The sequence below is a fragment of the Talaromyces stipitatus genome, genomic scaffold, assembly GCF_000003125.1.
Source record: "Talaromyces stipitatus ATCC 10500 scf_1105507295511 genomic scaffold, whole genome shotgun sequence".
In the NCBI taxonomy this organism is placed as follows: Eukaryota; Fungi; Ascomycota; class Eurotiomycetes; order Eurotiales; family Trichocomaceae; genus Talaromyces; species Talaromyces stipitatus.
Window position 1 is genome coordinate 957,318 of NW_002990119.1, and position 18,523 is coordinate 975,840.

Below are 18,523 nucleotides of genomic sequence, written 5' to 3' on the forward strand. Positions count from 1 at the left end.
TTGCGACGATGATTGGCAACGGAACGCCATGCTCACTACACTTATGCACGTTGCTGGGGCCGGCATTCAGCTCGAGGTTTTAGCCTCTTTTCGTGTCGGTTATAGCCATGTTAATTTAATTTTGTTTTCTATTTCCTCACTCTTTTGTTTTGATTTTGACTGCCTGCGAAATATGAGTTAAGATACGAAAGAGGTCGCTGTCATGGATCCTCTAAGCATTTCAGCGAGCATCGCAGGAGTTGCTACAGCGGCCTTCCAGATTATAGGTTATTTGAGTTCAGTTGCATCAGGAGGAAAAGACCGTCTGTCCTTGTTGAATGAGATCACTCATTTATGGTTGACTATCACCGCCCTCCAAACTCAACTCGCCGACACTCAGGGACAGGATGCGATCCCTCAAGAACTGCAATCATTATTCGCCGTCGACAATGGAATTATCAAAGAAATCGAAGATCTCGTTAATGAGCTCAACACCAAGCTCAAATCCAGGTCCGGATATGGAAAAATCAAGCAGACGCTTATATGGCCACTCACGGAAGCGGATGTATTGAAAGTCGTTGAGAAGATTCACCGAATGCAGCAAACTATACAGTTTGCATTGTCGCAGATCAATCATTCTATGACTCGGGACATCTTACAAACCACCCTGGCGGTAAAGGACATAGTCGATGAAACTCAACTGAAGGAGATGATTGATTGGCTCTCTTCATTGAACTTTATTGCAAAGCAACAACTGCTTTTTAGGGAACACCACGAGGGCACCTGTAAATGGTTTCTTGATCACGAGGACTTCCGTGAATGGATTGAGCATGAGAATGGCGTCCTGCTCTGTCCAGGGATTCCTGGTGCTGGAAAGACTTTTCTGTCGTCGATCGTAATAGATGAGCTGGATAATATGCGTCGAAGCAACACAGAACCAGTAAAAGATGCTGCAATTCTGATGCTCTATTGCAAATGGGACGATGCGCAATCACAGTGGATAGATTCATTGCTCGGGAGTCTACTCAAGCAAATTGCTCAACGATACGGTGTGAAGTCGAAGGATACGCTCAAGATGTTCAAAAAACACAGCGGCGCACGAACTAAACCCAGCCGCGAGGAATTGATAACGGTGCTGTGCCAGGAGTTGAAGAATTTCCCACGGTCGTTTATCGTCATTGATGGGCTGGATGAATTGCGGGAAGAGGATAAACGCTTGACGTTGATCGAAATTCTAACCTCACTGGAAGCTAAAGTCAATTTAATGATTACGTCACGACCTTTGGAGAATATAGTCCGACATTTTGTCCATGTGGATCGCGGGATCTATTGCGACCAGTGTAATGCACGAGACCTTCCCTATCAATATCACTGCTACGAGTGCGACGACTCCAACTATGATATCTGTCAGAAATGCATCGACGACGGCAAACAATGCAGCGGTCAAGCGCATTCCCTTATCAAGCAATTCACCAGCTTCCGGATAGAAGTCGCTGCCGTCGAGGAAGATTTACTTACCTACGTGGAATGGCGTATCACGACTTCCGCATTTTTGCAGAAATGTATTGCCCTAAAAGAAGGATTGAGAGAGAAGATTATAAGTACGGTTGTGAATGAAAATGATGGAATGTTCCTTCTCGCTAAATTCAACATGGATACATTAACTTCAAAACTAAGGCCCGGAGACGTCATAGCGGCTCTGGAGGTGCTGCCAAATGAGCTTGATGGAACATTTACGGACGCGATGGGGCGAATCTCCGATCTATCTTCGAATCATAGAGAAGTGGCAATGGACTTTTTAAGATGGGTAGTCTTTGCTGAGGAGCCATTGCACGTTGGTGCTATCGAGCATGCAATTGCTGTGACGGAAATGGACGAAGACATCAATCAAGATTTCATCATTCAGGCTCCAGTTCTTGCGTCGATGTGTGCCGGCCTGGTACAGTTCGATGAATCAGACTGTGTTCGACTAGTTCATTATTCAGCACAGGACTTTTTCCGGCGCAATTGGCAACAATATTTCCCCGAAGGGCGTGATAAGCTGGTGTCCGTCTGCTTGACATATCTTTTATTTGATCCATTTAAGAATGGAGCATGCTCTGGACCCACCGAGCTGACTGACTTTGATGAACGAGTTGAAAAATATCCATTGTTGGGATATGCGGCCAAGAACTGGGGTAAGCTTATTTCTCAAACTTCCCGGGATGACCTTTGGGAGCGCGCTCGAAGATTGCTCCATGATCAAGGCTGTTTCGCATCATTGACGCAAGCCTTGTGGTACCTGGACGATGAAGACCATTCAAGTTGGGCTGGGAAAGATGGTAGTTCTGCCTTACATCTTGCTTCTCATTTGGGCCTAACCAAACTGGTGGCCGAGTTTGTTAAAGAAGGCGTCAATCCAGATGTCAAAGATGCGAATGGCGTAACACCTCTCATGCTCGCAGCAGACCATGGCAATGTGGACGTTGCAAAGGTCCTTATTGAGGCCGGTGCCTCTGTCAGTAGCGTCGATAATACTGGACGCTCTCTGCTTTATAAGGCTACGGAACTAAATGAAGTTGCGTTTGTGGAATTACTTATCAAACAGAAGGGTATTGATGTGAATATCACGCATCCAAGACAAAGTGACTTGACTCCCTTGATCCTTGCAGCCATGAATGGCTGTGCTGAGATTGTCCAGTTATTGGTGTCTGTGCCACAGCTTGAAATCAACAAATCCTGCTCCGATCCTCCAGGCGCAACTGCTCTAGTTCATGCAGCCAGTGCTGGTATGATTGACTGTGTCAAGATTCTCCTCGAGCAGCCAGGAATCGATATCGATTTGCAGGATGAGAGAGGCTCAACCGCTCTCTTATATGCATCGAAAAACGGGTATACGGATGTCGTCGAAGCGTTACTGGAGAGAAACGCCGACACCGAAGCTTTGCAATACGGCACAGAAGGGACAGCACTCATGCGAGCAATTGACTGGAATGCCATTCCGGTCGTTGAATTATTACTCAAAAAGGGTGCAAATGTACATGCCAGGGACTGTTTTGGTCGAGGTACACTTCATAGCGCAGCGTGCAATGGTCGCTCCGAAATCATCAAAATTCTACTGGAGTTCGATCCCACATTGGACGTAAACATGCAGGATGTAAATGGTAAAACGACATTACACGATGCGGCTCGACTCGGGCTCGACGACACAGCTCGAGTACTGTTGGATTATGGTGCTGATCCAACAATCAAAGACAAGTTTGGCCGGACACCAATTCGTGTTGCACGTGAGATGAACGAGAATGGTATCTTGCAAATGCTTCGAAGCGCCAGACGACAGCGGGAAGAAGAAATGAAAGTTAGTGAGGATGTGCTTGATTTAAGTTCACCCAAACGGACTGATACCGGTACAATAATTCAACCTCCGCACCGGACGAATACGGAAGTATCCGTTGACAGCGAACCTCTTGCCCTCTGGGCGCTGGCCAGCGCCAATCTCACCGACGAGGTAACCGAACGTTTGTCCGAAGAGTTAGATGAAGATATCAATGGCAAAGACCCAGATATAGGCGAAACAGCTCTCCACTACGCCGTCACTAACAATAACGAAGAAATGACGCGCCAATTAATATCCCGCGGTGCTGATGTCAATGTTACAAACAACTACGGACGGACACCATTGCATCTGGCAGCATTGTATGCCAACTACGAAGCGGGAGAAATCCTTCTGGATGCCGGTGCCAATATCAACGCACTCGATCAATGGGGTGCTACGGCGCTGGAAATATGTCGCGCAGGATCTCAAAGGTCCCTCAGCATCTTACTGATTGAGCATGGTGCGAAATTGACCGATGACACACTTACTCTTAACGCGTTCCTGGAGTTGGCCGTGATTCACGGCAGTGCTGAGGCAGTTAGTCGGCTTGTGGCTGCCGGAGCAGAGCTGTGGAAAAAGGATTGGTATGGTAGGACTCCGTTCATGATAGCTAGGAGTTATGAACGTGAAGATATTGCGGCTTTGCTATTGGAGTTAGGAAAAACGATTGCTGTGTCAAATGCTTCTTTGAAGTCTGCATCAACGGATGACAGTTCTTTGACGGATATGACTGGTGATACCGACCAGACATCTCTGATGGATGCTGAAGATGATTCTGTCAAATCGGAGTTTAAAGCCAACGAGGATAGCCCAACGTCTGAGCAGACAGAGGCAGCTGAACCAATTTCATCGGAAGTCAAGATCGGCGAAGTGGTACCCGAAGTGGTACCCGCAGCGTTGACAACAAATTCGAAGGGTGTCTCACTGCAAACATATATTCCTACAATTGCTTCTGCCGTTTTTGTTCTGGTTGTTGCTTTCTTTGTGGCCCTGATGAGACGCCATCAAGATATTTAAACATTATTCACACATGCATATACCCGCATATACCCAATGCCTTCGATACCCATCCTTTCCATGTACATAACCTGATTCACCTACTACGATACTATTAGATTTGTATGTTGGAAGTTATTGGTCATGATAAGTGAAACTGTGAAATATTATTCGTTTTATTTTCGCACCTATCAACAAAGAGACTGGTTTATTTCCATCTCTTCCGTAGGGACTCTTTCTGTAAAGGCCCAAGCAATATCATATTGGAAGCTATGAACAAGAGCACTAAGCATGAAGGGAGAAAGAAGAAGCCATAAACATGAAGCTATCTCAGGGGCTTGATATGTTGTGGCTTGGCCACGTGGCCAAGCTTTACTATCGGAACTTGCTGTGCACTAGCACAGACTCAGTTAAGCTCAATACTCAAAGATGTCTTTATAGTGGGAAATATTGATATTGACCTAATTCTGCGCACACTCTTCTATCTACATCTTGATGGGATTGTTAGACACTATTTATGCTTGAGAATCCCATATAGAAGATATCCAGACAATCTCAATAGGAGATTCTCGACACAGAGCTGTAAAATTGATTCGTAGATTCAATCTTGTGACTTCAATTCTCGAATTTTCCTGGTATCAATGTTGTAGGCTTTCCTTGATTAGGTTTAGCTGACCTAATCCTCGACATTTACCCTCTTCCCGAAGTTCCCGTAACCCTATTGGGGAACAACGTTCCTCCGGATCCGTTGCTTCAGGAATATCAAATCGGACGTGCTTCTAAATGACATCCTGCTCAGCTGCCACACCTTCCATGTACGAAAAGCTATTAATGCCATCATCTACAAATGAACGAATCCTGATAACTTGAGCAGGTCCGAATCCTTGATATCTGTTCTTGGTGAAAGTCTGGTAATATTTACCAAGCCAATCATCACGCGAGTTGAGAGATTTTATAAGGGTCTGGGAGTCAAGACGGGTCGGAGTCATGGAAATACCTTAAAGTGTTAAGCTTCGCGGCTCGCTATCTAATTCCCTTTCCACTGTCTGGGAAAGCGAATCATAGGCCTCAATGTCAACAGTGCGTCCGGATGTATTATGACATCGGAACTCCGAATAGAATGGACCCAAGCAAGCCTCCCAAAAATGTATATCTAGAAGGATACCCATCTTTCAAATAATTTCGAGTCGATTTTTTCTTCTTAATATGCCCAGTCTTAGCAACTATACCAGGAGAATTCCCCAAATCGCTTCTCACGCTCGAGAAACCTTGATCACCCTGTTCAGGTGGCCTTGTAGTCGAGATATCCTGTCCTGGATTCGATTTTGTGGCCAACTGCACGGACAACGGCCCGGTTGTGTTTCATGCGGATCCAGATGTGGTGCGTTCAATAAAGTCTACTACTCTTTAGACGTATATTGACATTTATATCAATTGTGTATAGGCCGGAAAGGGTGTAGGTCAATTCGACAATACAATGCAACCACTGATCGTCCCTCTAATATACGGCCGCAGGTCATATTAGCATTTTTAATCTCTGCATGGACTACGTACCTCTTCGTTCTCATTGCATTTTTCTTCATGGAGCGTTTCGACGGCACCACCTGTGACGGCTCAGCCCTAGCTTCCGGCTTGATGTCATTTATTGATTGGGAATCCTTTGAATAAAGGTCCCCATCAATAATTGCGATATCGACCGCATTGGCATTTGTTATTAATACGCACTGATTCCCTATTGAGATGCCGACACGGCAATAGAGGCTTGTATGAGGTGGACACTACCGTCAATGAGTGAATATGGATGGAGGTCTAAATACGGACTGTCTCCCCTCGATAGATAGTTTCCCTCTTCATACTCAGTTTATCGTCAACGCTGGCACCCTAGATAGTGGATGTCACTTATTTGGACTGGTCGTATGTTACACCACCAATGAACACCAATGAACTCGATAAAGTAGTGGTTGAGCAGAGCAGAAACCTGAAGAACAAGATCACAAATCTCATACGAAAACGACTAGGGCTTTTCGATAGCGATCGTCAACGCCACCATCCAATATTCTCTGCTGATACCATCGAAAAGATTGCTTTCACTCTTAGCGATCAGCAACTCATCACTGGAGTGTCTATCATCATCGTGGGGTTTCAGAGGCACTGCGTCATGACGCAGTATCATTTCTATATTGTATACCTCCTCGAAGTTTTCAGCTTCGCTACTCACCAGCCCACCATGATGATTCTGAGGAAGAAGCTAAGTAGGCGGCCATGGGTGAGATGGTGGCGACTAGCAGCGATCTTCTGCATTTTCTTATTCAGTTTCCTTTCGAATATTCTGGTTTATAATGAATACTTTCTTGAAGAGCTTGGAGTTGTTGTGCAATGTATTTGGGCCGACCTTCCTCAGTACTATAATGGCTCAGAAGTTGCATTTACAATCGTAACATCGGTGTTCTTGTTTTGGGGGTTTGCAGCTGTTAGCAAGGAGCTCTGTCCACCTGACTATGATTCATTTAAAGGACATGCCATGAGATTCTTTACACCTAGGTGGTGGCATGACTTGACAAGCCAGAAGTTTGAAGAATTGCACCTCATACAACCTTTTGTGTCCCTATGTCATGGAAGAGATCGTGATCATACGCGAGGATCTTTCCGTTTCATTCTCGATAGCACCCTCTTCATAACCTATCTTCTCGGTTTCACCCTCATACAGATTTTTGCATCACGTACATTCGATCTCTATCGTGTCTGGGCAACGCTATTCTACGCTACTTTTGCGATCACAGGCATAAAAGACGCGGCGATTTCAGCAATGACGCTAGAAAATACACCAGTAATGAATGGAGATGAAAATTCTTGGGGATTCGGCCAGGTACTGCCTATGCTCCTTTTGGCTCTCCCTACTTCCCAGGTCTGGGAGATGATTTGGGGTAAGATCCACGCCCTAACCGGCTGAAGTTGAACATATGTGCTGACAAACGGGCTTCCTCCAGAGGATGTTGTGAAGAATCGTTCTTCGAAGAACGAGAACGATCTACCTTTGGTTACTTTCACGCATGACGAGTCAAGAAGTGAAACTAACGGACGACATAATCCACTGCCAAATGAGTCGCAAAATGTCCTGCGAGCGTAAGACTCAGAAGGTAGTAGTTCAATAACGGGGCCCAACATACCCGTGCAGAATCTGTATGACACCCGATGGCTACCACTATGGATGTCATTTTGGATTGGATTGCTTTTCTGTTTGACTACCTGGAACGCGGTTGAGGGGATTGTGATATGAATTGAGGTCTCTCATCCTATAACCTTTCGTTCTTATTATGGATCAGGATATTGGATGTAACCTATATCATTTCACACTCCAATCCACGCACAAATTGTTGATATAGGGTGGGCTACCGAGGCTACCCCTTGAGTACTTTGTCCCAGCAATGAATTAAACTGTATCTTTTTATAGCATAAATGCCGGATTTTGTTTATATCGCTCATCTTTTCCAGGTAATAGATAACCATCGACTTCAAAAAGCTTGTTAACGGACTCTAACAGCTGGACCGTTTCCTAGCCCAGGCCCTGTGGAATAAGTAATTTTCTACTGTCTTCTACTTCTATCGACTTCCCCCAGGTGTCCTAGGTGAAATCTCAACAAATACTAAGACCAGGAAGAAGTTGGGGATAGTGTACCATACAACATTTTCCAGTCTCTTCTCGCACACTGGCTAGGGCAATGGAGATTGCAACACTCTCCACTGTGTTAGATTTGAGTCCCGACTTCCTCCATTGATCGGCTACAAAATCAGCTACAAAAATACGAAGAGTAGAAGTGAAACGTACTGTTAACTGTTCCTTTGATATTGGCATGGATTACACGAAATCTTTCCGCGGACTGGCGTAATTCTCCCTGCTCGTCAACATCACTAATGTCAAAAAGCTTCTGGCTCTCCATGATCCCGGCATTGGCTACAACAATTTCTACTTTGCTGAAGTGCTTCATGCATTGAGTAAATAGCATTTTTCATTTCTCTCCAAACGAGGATATTCACGCCCACAAAGAGAGTACAGCTAGGATATTGTAAAGATAGTATCAATGTCTCAGCATTAGGGCGAGTACATTCCAGGTCAGCAACCTCGGTGTTTGCTCCTTGCACATTGATAAGAGGCACAGCATCTGTCCCTACGCCGTTTACACCTCCTGTAATTATAACAGTCTTGCCTGAAGACGCTCTAGTGCGTCGAGGCCCGTATTCTTCATGCCGTCAATCTTCTGTTTCAGGCGGAGTTATTCTCTTCAAGATCATTATTCGCCGCGATGTTGAGAAATTTGTTTCTAAAGAGCTTTGGATACCACTAAGTGCAGTATCCGCGGATTTGGTTGCGTATCATTTCCAAGATTATCTGTGTTTCGTGGCTCGGCTTATTCGGACTGGCAAGTTAAACAATCGGCCATCGTGTCTACAGGAATATCGATTCACTAAAAATCTTAGGTGAAGTTCACTTAATATAGCGGTCACCGTAACGAGAGGTTCATTCGTTTCATTACAGATGTGAGTCTCTCCCCACATATAATCTGTTATAGGCCTGGGTGCTGTAAATGACAGACAAATCCAGTCTCTTCAAACCATTTCGGCTATTCAATGGTCCGATAAGATCTGGGGAATCTATAAAGCGTGAAATTTTCTTGAAGATTGAGGAGGAAAGTATCTAGAAGATAACATGGAGTTTGACTTTATTTTCGCGATGCTATAACTATCTCCATCAACCCTGGATAGTAACGGTATTTATAAGATCTGCCAACTCATCTGGGTCGCTCATGTTGGGAAAATGTCTAGAATTGCAAAGAAGAGTGGTTACTTCTTTACCGCCATTTGCAGAAATCATGTCAATGACGGATCTCTGAAATTCAGGGGTTACAGAAATATCACGTTCACACATGATATACGTGACAGGAGTATTCAGATACCCTGCGTAATGAAGTGGACCTGAAAAGCTCTCTGCTGAATGTGCCTTCATCTGCCCTGCATGTTGGATCGAGTCGGCGTATGGGAGATCCGAGATATTGATGCTTGCGTAGCCTTCAGGATCAGAGGTCAGGTAGCCACCCCGTAGAAACCTTTTGTTATTGGCGTACTTGAAGATTATCTTGTCTTCGCCTATCTCGAGTTTCATGAAGGGCGACAGCTTTTCATCCATAATCATCATCATGGACCCGCCGACTTCAGGAGCCGGAGAGCCAATGTAGACAAGATGCATAATACCTCCTAGTTTCCCGACAGCATGCTTTCGGCTTTAGACACTCTCTTCGTGCTTTCGGTACCACATATCCCAACATAGGAGTGCATTACCGAAATGATATCACAGCCTTCATCAGCTAGTCTCGTCGTCGCCGACTTGATATGCTCGGCATCGTCCATTATTGATGCAGGGGGAAGCGGATCACGAAGTCCGACATATGGGAGGTCAAGGACTGTTGCATTAAAATCATATTTGAGCTGTTGCACGAATTCCGAGTATAGCAACGGTGGGGCAAAGGAGGCGGGAAGCCCTAAGATACCACCGCGTGAAGAAGCATGGGGCTCAGGTTTGCAGCGGGTCGCTTTGACTGTCATTGATCTACTTGAGTTTACTGTTTCAGCTAGACACGAAACCTTCCATCTTTTGTTTCATCCAATAAGCAGGTAATCCTTATCTGGACCAACACCTCAATGGGCAAGCCCCAGGACAGTGGAGGGCTACTCATCGAGGGCCTTGTCGTCTGCTTTACAGCCCTTGATCTATGCGTGTTGCTGCTATATTCTAGCTACGTCCACAAGACTTGGTCGCCTACATTCGGTCTTTGGCGTATCTTTTTCCTCAGCATGTTCTCCTTCATTCCCTTTCTAATACTGGCAGTGGCCTTGTCCAAGTTTCAAGACATCTTAACAAATGTGATCTCTCACAGCCGATAATTCCGTTTTGGCCTGTGTAATCTCGCCTGGCTTCGGATCGTCGAAAGTGGCAGCGAAATAACACAAAGAAGCCGAGATTGGCCATGAAAAATGTGCGATTCGGCTGCTCTGTTCATGAGGTACCGCAGTAGTAAAGACGACAACCAATGCTGTCGCGACAAAACCGAGCTTCTGCCGTGACCGCAGCCCAGCCGGGGAAGAAAATGTCATGGAGAATGCAAAGGCGATCGCAATAAATATTGTATTTATCAAATCAATATACCAAATGGTATTTTGGCTGTACGAAACGGAGACACCAAAGCACAAAATAATCCTACTACACCACCAGAAGCTAAAGTTAGTTGAATGTCTTCGGAAGATGCTATCAGGGCACTTGTTAGAGCAGACTCTTGCTGGCTGACAAGTAGTGTCAAAAACCATCATCACGCTGCGAGACTGAATTAACATCAGGCTTTGTAATCCCGGGATAGAGTCTCTTGGTGTCGCAAAAGGGGGACGAAGAACGAAAATGGAGATAATTAGTGCAATACCAGCAGAACGGTTGGGCATCAACGGGGAAATCATAACCGAGAACATTCGAAACAACAAATAAAGATAACACAAATAAGGATGCCTTTTTGTTTTCCAGCCTTTCACGCAGCCTAGAACCTTTCCATTCAATTTGAAACACAATGGGAATGCCTACTACATAGGTCAAACTCAATACGAGAGCTACCATATCACCACTAATCACCATGCCGGCGTATATCGGCAGCAATAGAGATAGGATACGCACGAGAGATTTTTGTACAGAACTCGTACTAGGCTATGAGTCGGTGACGTTCTGAAGACTTCACTGCCAACTGAGAGTATTATGGCAGAGGCCAACACCAAAGCTCTCCACCATACTGTGTCAACTGCTGTTTCTGGAGAATGGGTCTTCAGGAATTTTTGCTTCGCCGCTGCAGTCTTCAGCATTCGCCATACTTTGTGGGAGGTCGGGGTAGTGTATTGCCTCATGTACCATGATAGAAGCGACCACGGAATTCCAGTTAAAATACCTGTAGTAATCTCATAGCTGTGCAGAGTTTCAGTAACGCATTACCACTCACAAGGGTCAGGTCTCACTGACCTTATGGGTATATTGTCGGAGCTTTGAAAGGGCATGGTGTAAGCATCGGAAGTTTTTGTTCCTGAGATCGGGAGTTTTCTGAGCTCTCTACTTTGCGCCTACCACCGAGTGGGAATGGGAGTGGTTATGGTTTGAGATTAGGCTAGGCCAATGGCTCGGACACGAGGGCCTCTATGTGGATGCTTCGTCTATGCTCACTCTTAGTGAAGTGCCCCCCCGGTCTTTGGCAGATAAGTTATAGGACCCTTCCACAAGTCTCCGAATCCACATTTTCTAAAGTTAAGGTCATATTTGGTTTATTGGTGATGTTATTTCCCTATGAATTCATCAGCGTTTTCCGCATGACCCAGTGCAAATTTGATGTTGTAAGCTCACAGATTTCAGTACCATGTCGTATTCAAGGGCCCTATCTGCCCTGTTTCTCTCGCAGAGTGGCTGCAATGGTCCTTGAGCCACGGTCGAGCGCCCTGCCAGACCCTGAGTCAGCCGTGTATTGGTTAAATCACTCGGTAGTGTGAAAGGGAAGCTCCTAGTCTTGACTGTCCCTAAATTTGACGGGAATGCGTCAAGTGCGCTGTCCTGCGCGTCAGATTGGCGAGGCCAATCGTGCGGGGGTGCATGGCATATTGAATCCGACACCCATTGGAATTTGTGCTTCATTGAGCGCCCCGACCCCACTGGACGTAAAATTTCTGGTACCGCAATGGGGAGACGGTAACATGGGGTCTTTGCATCGTAGTCTTTCTTTGCCATTAGCATTTATGATATGCCATGGTTACTCGATGAAGTCGTACTCAGAGAGTTGAAGATGTAAAGAAATTAAATGACCACAGGGTCAGCAAGTTGCCTGACCACCCTGATTCCATCCTTGGCCAAATTGGCATATAGTCTACATGACCGGAATACTGTCAACATTTTCTGCAGCTAGTTACCTCAGAACCGAAGGCCAGACAGGGTAATCTCTAGCATCAAATCATTTTGTAGTCGAGACAAAGACAAAGACAAAGAATGCAACATGATAATAAATACACCACTCCGACCTTCGGAGTATGGGATTGTAGTTCTTCCCAGGTCACCGTTAGGCGCCCACGCTTGGGGTTTACACAGCATCGAGTTTGAGTCACTATTCCCATGCGCAGTCGGATACGGATATAACCATGTCTCCCAATTGGCGGGCAGGCAATCGTTGTCACAAGCAGAAGTTATGCGGATGTGAAAGAGGGAATATGCTGGCGGCAGCAGTAGATTTTGCGCAGGGCTTCTCACAATCAATGCCGTTGTAGTTGATCTAAATCTCATTGAAACCGACAACCATCTCGTAATCAATTCCTTTTCCATAAATGATACTATCATTGACAACCGTGAATGAAACTTTTCCCCGGTGGCGCGGATAATTGCAATCGAGCGATACATGGACGCTGGACATGAAGACTGCTCATGCAGCAATGAAATAGGCGATGGCAAAGGAAGATGGCGTAAGCCTAACCAATAAAACTACCCTATCTATTTATGCTTAGGGTCATTTGGGGGTAAGTCGCTGTCCCGGACTTTTTCCGTCACAGGTTACGCGTAATCCAAAAGCTCTATATGTATTAGGTGGTTTGTATAGATACGGAGTTACAGACACTAGGATGTAAAGATCTACCTAGAAAGTGAATAGATTAACGAGCCATAATAGGGAACCGGGAGCAAGAGAGCAAACGAGATTGCTGATTTCCCAGATGGGCTGGATGGGCAGGATGAGCACCTTATAAGCTTCAATTATACAGCTTCCAAATTAGCATAGCAGGTACCGTAGAGCACAAGGAAACGGTGAGGGAGTGCTCGTACAAAGATGCAAAGAATAACAAAGAACTGTTCACAAAGCGTATCTATTTCGAGTGTCGAGATCTGTAGGGTCGGCACGAGAGCGAACCCTAACACTTATTAATTGTACAGGCTTGGGTGTACTGTCATACAGGACACGGATCGCTCTAAACTATGATAGATAGTCATTCCCGAGATCGGTTTGACCAACAAACATTGAAGATCCTTTCTGCCAAGGCCTTACCTAGTCTGAAATTTTTCTTGAGTCCCCTATTTTTAATCGAGGGCTGTAAGTTTCCAGGTTATAGACCATGAAATATATATAGTATTGTATATGTATTACAGTATTAACTTTTTATCCTACTCAGTAATATAAGTATGTGTTTTTATTTTACCGTATCAGGAGATCTTCTTAGAAGAAGATCGCATTGAACTGCTACAAACGGTTAGTGAAACGATCTACACTTAGAGTCTGTAGATTTTCAGAAGCTTCTGTATCAAGTCTCCACGTAACTACTATGACTTGAACGTTTCCTCGAGCGGTGGACAGACCATCAACGGTTTTCGGTGCCCCTTTTCATTGGAAATTGCTCCACAACCCAGATGCAATCATGATAATGTAACTGCCAGCCTCACGAAGCTATGTTTCTCATGGTCAACCTTGTGCCACAGCGTCAGCCCCAGTGATTGCGACGATACTCATCTCATCGCATCCAGTCTGTTCAGCAGCAATCAAGAAGTCTTGAACAGTGAGCTCCAGCCCTCGCTCACTTAAGAGATCCTCCCCTTCACCGAGTACTCCTCGGAATAAGGGTCCATTCATCCCTCCATTCAACTCCCAGACTTTCCCATCCTTGTGCACGAAGGCCAAGAAATGGTGTTGATTATCCTCTCGAGGTGAGGGGACATTCGAAGATCCACGCGATGCCGCATCCATGTGCGCCTCTTCAAGAAAACTGGAGTCATACAGCAACTGGGCTCGCTCTGTGGGCCCAAGAAGAATAGCTTGCTGACGGAGTGCGTCTATTGCCGTGCCAGGGCGCACATATCGACCACCTTCTAGGTTGAAGACCACGTGCAGGAGAGCCATCAGCCCACAAGCATGGCCGATAGTCTGTTTCATCCATATAACTGGTTCATTGGGACCTGAACCTTTGTACTCTGATATCGTTGGCTCAACTGCTGAGCGGGCAGCTTGATATATAGACCGGTGCGCGAGGACAATAATCGCGTGACAAGGTCGGAAATAACACTCTTGAAGGAATGCTGGAGAGGTTGAGATAATGTCATGAAAGTCGAGATCCAATGAGATCTGGAGATTCTCACAAAGAAGTTTTAGGATATCAGGATTGTTCTCTGAGACGTTTATCAGTTGTGCTCTTTACATAAACGAGGATAAATTTGTACCGAGTGGAATGAAGGTCTTAATGCCATCAATGATTTCTACCCGAGGCGGTGCAGGCATTTCGAAGGGATTATAATGTGATGAACTTCTGTGGAGTTTAGTTCAATCAGAAGGAAATTGGTGGATGGGTGTCTGCCCTAGGGGGAAAGATGGATCGTGGGCGGGGTAGCTCCTCTTCGTCTTACTGGCTTTCACCGCCCAAGGCATGACCCTTGATGCACGATTTTGCTTCATATCGCGAAAAATCACGTACTATGTATGTACTTACTACTTCCACTCAATGTAAATCATTTCGCTAGCTGTTTGGAGTAGTTAACGTAATGCGACATCCTTCTTTTGAGGAAACCTGTGGATGGACTAAAATAGACGTATGCATAAGTTAGGTACTGCAATATAAATGTGATACTGTGTAAATTTCATGTTCAATACAACCAGCAACTTTGCAGCAGCCCTCTTGAAACAGGTGACTCATTAATCCACTTAGGCTAATGCCTTTGCAGTGCGGCTAGAAGAAAACTATCATATGTTTGTCAGTCAAACCGGTTCCGAGAATGGCTGTATTACAATTATTCTCTCTTTGGATTGATAGCTATGACTTGGACTCTTTAGTCATCTTTGTTAGCAGAATACCATTGAACCTAGCTCAGTGAGGAGTAACTTACTCTGATCTCAGATCAGTGATCGGCGAGCATAGGTATACGATACACGATACACGTTCATGTGTGCCATGAGATATATGCTTGCCCTCCCCTGTTTTCGCAACGCATCTGGGCACCAATCAATTAAGATGGGAACGAGTGTAGTAATGAATAACGTCTGGGCAGGTTGACGGCTGCTATTTCAACAGGTATCAGTGAAGTATCTCCCAATGCGGAATACTCTGAAGTGTGTACATTCAGAGCCCTCCGTCAATCCCAACTCTCGCCCTTGCTTCCGGAGTTTGCTTATTCCGACAGACCAGACTCATAGTTGATTGGCACAACTTTGGGTATTCGATACTGTCACTAAAACTAGGCGATCAGCATCCCTTGGTTATGATTTCAAAATAGTACGAGAAATTCTTTTGTGAATGAGCAACTGCGCATTTCGTCTCACGAATGCCACGGCTCGTACATTGCAGGAGGGCTTTAGAATCACAAATGCTCCGATTTTAACACTACAGGACCGACCAGCTAGTCACTTCAAGACTATCTTGGACGAGGAGGAACGAACACAGTTTATGGTGTCGTAAAAAGAGGTTGCAGCCACTAGAACTGAGCTAGTAAGTGGAGGTGTGCGCGTTCTTGTCAGTTCAACATCTTGGACTCTCGATGAAGACTTTTCGGTATTGATAGACGCCCTCTGTCGGTATTCTAAAATTGCAACGACTGAAGACACTACATTGCCGATGATTCTGCAATAATTACGGGCAAAGGTCCACAGAAACAGATGTATCTGAATGAAATATCTGCTCGCCGGAAAGCTGGCAAGTGGATATCAAAACTGGTTGGCTCAGCACACTCGACTACGCAAAACTCTTGGGTCGTGCATCATTGGGCGTCAGCTTACACACCAGCAGCAGCGGTGTTTATCTACCCATGAAGGTGGTGGATATGTTTCACGCTGGTTTGCCGGTTGTCGGATGGAATCGATTCGAGGCTTGGCCGGAGTTAGTCACAGAAGGTGTCAACGGACGAGGATTCGGTAGCCCAGAAGAACTGGCGAGTCATTTCACAGACTTGTTTGGACATGCATCAAAGTTGGGAAATCTGCGACGTGGTGCCCAAAAGGAAAGCCTACGTAGATGGGATTAGGAATGGGGTCCTATTGCAGGACGACTACTGGAAGTGGTTCAGCCTTAAGAATGAAGCTTTCTTCGCTGTACAGCTATCTTAGTAATGTTTGGGATCTAGAGCATGCTGGTCGGCTGACGAAAGGAAACCTGATATCAATAGAACGTTATACATTGCATAGCATGACAAGTGCCTATGAAAGAAAAGAGATATGCAACTTCTACGACACTATGCAACCTGGTCCAGTCTTTGAACCACCACAGCTGTTGCGGCTCCGCCACCATTACAAATTGCAGCCACACCATACTCCCCTGGTTGTAGCTGATGGAGCAAAGTGGTCAAGATCCGAGAACCTGAACTGCCAAGAGGATGGCTGAGCGAAATGGCGCCGCCGAGGGCAGGAATTTTCAAGACCGAGAATCTGTTCCTGATGAGCATAAAATTCGTGAGAAGAAAATGATGGGACAAATATACCTGTTCATTAGCCTTGATGACGGCTGCAAAAGCTTCATTGAACTCCCACACAGCAACTTGGTCCTTGGTGACCCTATCGGTGCCGTATTAGGAAATCATCTTGACATCAGATGTCGGAGATGGATATGGTAAGGTGACTCGCGTAGAGCGCACACAAAGGCTGGCTACGCAGCTGGAGCAGAGCTCTTTCTTCCTTCCTTTCCTCATGTTCAATATTTTCGTCGATACGCACCCCTTGTATGTAGGATAGTTAGTTTTCCAATACACAGGATTGGCACCATCACAGGTCAGGGTTACTTGGGGGCACTGTTAAATGATCCGGGGTTTTTCACTGCTATTATGAACAAGTATATTTCGTACCAGGTGAATCCAAAATTTTCCCTATCAAGCATTTTGCTGCTTGATCTTGAAATCCCAGTTGACTTCCCATTTCACATCTACACATTTGCCCCCCCTTACCTTGCGGTGACTCAGAGTTGTAAGGTCTGAATTTAAGCAGCAAATCAGATTTTACCGCATACACAGAGTCGGAGTCCTAGATAAGAATCATCCCCAGGGAACACTTGTGTGATCAAACGATGATAAGAATCACTCATTACCATAAAGTGAATGTGAGCCGCTCGATAAGGGTGGCGGTCTATCAGTTTGAGAATATCGCCGGCTTGCCCATCGTAGGGAACGAGATAAGGAATCGGCTTTATACAGTGGAACGCGTACCGGCCATATCCGTATTGGAGGTGAACATACCACGCATGTCCCCTGATGGTTGGTCGGGGTCTTGTTGGTCATATAACCCGTTGACAGCGCATTGCCATATATTCAGAGAAAGCCCTAGGGACTTCCAGCAACATGTTAGACTAGAATTGAGTTGTGTACTAAACGTACCTGCAACCGGCAAATTGCTATCTGCATCCAAAATTCGACCATGGAAGAATGCCACTTCGCCGCCTAGGTGTTTCTGAATAGTGCTGTCGCCGTTCTCGTAACGTGGAGGGTCAGCCGTATAGAATGGGCCGAGAACGCAGGAATTGGTGGGGTTGGTGTTGTCCTCTAGAGCTTTCTGTGTCTGAGCATCGACCAACCCAGGTGCAAAGTTAAATCATGCAGAGGGAAATGGTTGGTTCGATATATGCCTCCACGACCAAGCAATCTGCTCTCAATAACGTCTCATTGCGTTCAGGGATACTCATCCGGCCAGATCGGTTCAGGGCTTCGATGGCAATGTGAAGTTCCTTTGTAGTGATATTCACATCGTGACAAAATGCATGAAGATATCGTACTAAGCCTGCGAGGATTTCTCGAGCTCTAGGTGAGCTATTGGACCCGAATGGAGAACAGAAATTGTCAGTTGGTGGAGTTCAGAAAGATCTATTTTGAATGATTCCGATGAGATTGCTCCTGGTCTTTGTTTAAATTTGTGACACCCTAGATGACCTCCTGGGTAGCCTTTCTGCGTGGCCCTGGTTTTTATTTAACTGTCTAAGGGCTCATGCCTTGCACCCTTTGAGTCTCCGCATGGCAAGCATTGATGATATCCCCGGCTTTTGCTAAATAAAACCTAAGCCGCACCCCAAGAAATGCATAACGTGCATATACATCCATTTAGCAGACCCCCGAGTGGACAGAATTTGCAGTGAGCCAAACTCTCAATTTGCCGAAATTGCCGAGCCCGAAATTGCCGAATCAAC

The 18,523-nt window shown here is 45.6% G+C and overlaps 9 protein-coding genes across 9 annotated transcripts; 3 read left to right on the top strand and 6 right to left on the bottom strand.

Annotated features, from left to right (window-relative positions):
- Window positions 1–202: 202 nt before the first annotated feature.
- TSTA_100570 (ankyrin, putative) lies at window positions 203–4,516 on the top strand (the record flags this gene model as incomplete). The annotated part of the gene is made up of 1 exon (XM_002486006.1): window positions 203–4,516. The coding sequence occupies one exon, from the start codon at window positions 203–205 to the stop codon at window positions 4,349–4,351; it is 4,149 nt and encodes a 1,382-aa protein (XP_002486051.1). The 3' UTR covers window positions 4,352–4,516.
- Window positions 4,517–6,182: 1,666 nt separating this feature from the next.
- TSTA_100580 (uncharacterized protein) lies at window positions 6,183–7,280 on the top strand (the record flags this gene model as incomplete). The annotated part of the gene is made up of 2 exons (XM_002486007.1): window positions 6,183–6,582; window positions 6,688–7,280. The coding sequence occupies exons 1-2, from the start codon at window positions 6,261–6,263 to the stop codon at window positions 7,278–7,280; spliced, it is 915 nt and encodes a 304-aa protein (XP_002486052.1). The 5' UTR covers window positions 6,183–6,260.
- A 684-nt stretch (window positions 7,281–7,964) lies between these two features.
- On the bottom strand, window positions 7,965–8,334 carry TSTA_100590 (uncharacterized protein; the record flags this gene model as incomplete). The annotated part of the gene is made up of 2 exons (XM_002486008.1): window positions 7,965–8,122; window positions 8,157–8,334. The coding sequence occupies 2 exons, from the start codon at window positions 8,332–8,334 to the stop codon at window positions 7,965–7,967; spliced, it is 336 nt and encodes a 111-aa protein (XP_002486053.1).
- Window positions 8,335–9,077: 743 nt separating this feature from the next.
- On the bottom strand, window positions 9,078–9,928 carry TSTA_100600 (uncharacterized protein; the record flags this gene model as incomplete). The annotated part of the gene is made up of 2 exons (XM_002486009.1): window positions 9,078–9,599; window positions 9,665–9,928. The coding sequence occupies 2 exons, from the start codon at window positions 9,926–9,928 to the stop codon at window positions 9,078–9,080; spliced, it is 786 nt and encodes a 261-aa protein (XP_002486054.1).
- A 1,231-nt stretch (window positions 9,929–11,159) lies between these two features.
- TSTA_100610 (uncharacterized protein) lies at window positions 11,160–11,413 on the bottom strand (the record flags this gene model as incomplete). Its single annotated transcript, XM_002486010.1, has 2 exons — window positions 11,160–11,307; window positions 11,379–11,413. 2 exons carry the CDS (start codon window positions 11,411–11,413, stop codon window positions 11,160–11,162), a joined length of 183 nt encoding a protein of 60 aa, XP_002486055.1.
- A 2,140-nt stretch (window positions 11,414–13,553) lies between these two features.
- Window positions 13,554–14,692, bottom strand: TSTA_100620 (ubiquitin carboxyl-terminal hydrolase isozyme L3, putative). The gene is made up of 2 exons (XM_002486011.1): window positions 14,592–14,692; window positions 13,554–14,540 (listed from the first exon to the last, which is right to left on the bottom strand). The coding sequence occupies exons 1-2, from the start codon at window positions 14,647–14,649 to the stop codon at window positions 13,840–13,842; spliced, it is 759 nt and encodes a 252-aa protein (XP_002486056.1). The 5' UTR covers window positions 14,650–14,692; the 3' UTR covers window positions 13,554–13,839.
- Window positions 14,693–15,658: 966 nt separating this feature from the next.
- On the top strand, window positions 15,659–16,382 carry TSTA_100630 (beta1,4 mannosyltransferase, putative; the record flags this gene model as incomplete). Its single annotated transcript, XM_002486012.1, has 2 exons — window positions 15,659–15,804; window positions 16,052–16,382. The coding sequence occupies 2 exons, from the start codon at window positions 15,659–15,661 to the stop codon at window positions 16,380–16,382; spliced, it is 477 nt and encodes a 158-aa protein (XP_002486057.1).
- A 207-nt stretch (window positions 16,383–16,589) lies between these two features.
- Window positions 16,590–16,873, bottom strand: TSTA_100640 (acetyl-CoA acetyltransferase, putative; the record flags this gene model as incomplete). The annotated part of the gene is made up of 2 exons (XM_002486013.1): window positions 16,590–16,782; window positions 16,836–16,873. The coding sequence occupies 2 exons, from the start codon at window positions 16,871–16,873 to the stop codon at window positions 16,590–16,592; spliced, it is 231 nt and encodes a 76-aa protein (XP_002486058.1).
- A 659-nt stretch (window positions 16,874–17,532) lies between these two features.
- On the bottom strand, window positions 17,533–18,361 carry TSTA_100650 (hydroxyquinol 1,2-dioxygenase, putative; the record flags this gene model as incomplete). The annotated part of the gene is made up of 4 exons (XM_002486014.1): window positions 17,533–17,666; window positions 17,721–17,901; window positions 17,978–18,149; window positions 18,336–18,361. 4 exons carry the CDS (start codon window positions 18,359–18,361, stop codon window positions 17,533–17,535), a joined length of 513 nt encoding a protein of 170 aa, XP_002486059.1.
- Window positions 18,362–18,523: the final 162 nt, after the last annotated feature.

Excerpts from the sequence above, each read along its gene's own strand:
- TSTA_100620 (XM_002486011.1), bottom strand. The coding sequence starts at position 14,649 with ATGCCTGCACCGCCTCGGGTAGAAATCATTGATGGCATTAAGACCTTC. Across the intron at positions 14,541-14,591 it reads TAAGACCTTCATTCCACTCG|AGAACAATCCTGATATCCTA; the intron begins GTACAAATTTAT and ends TAAACGTCTCAG.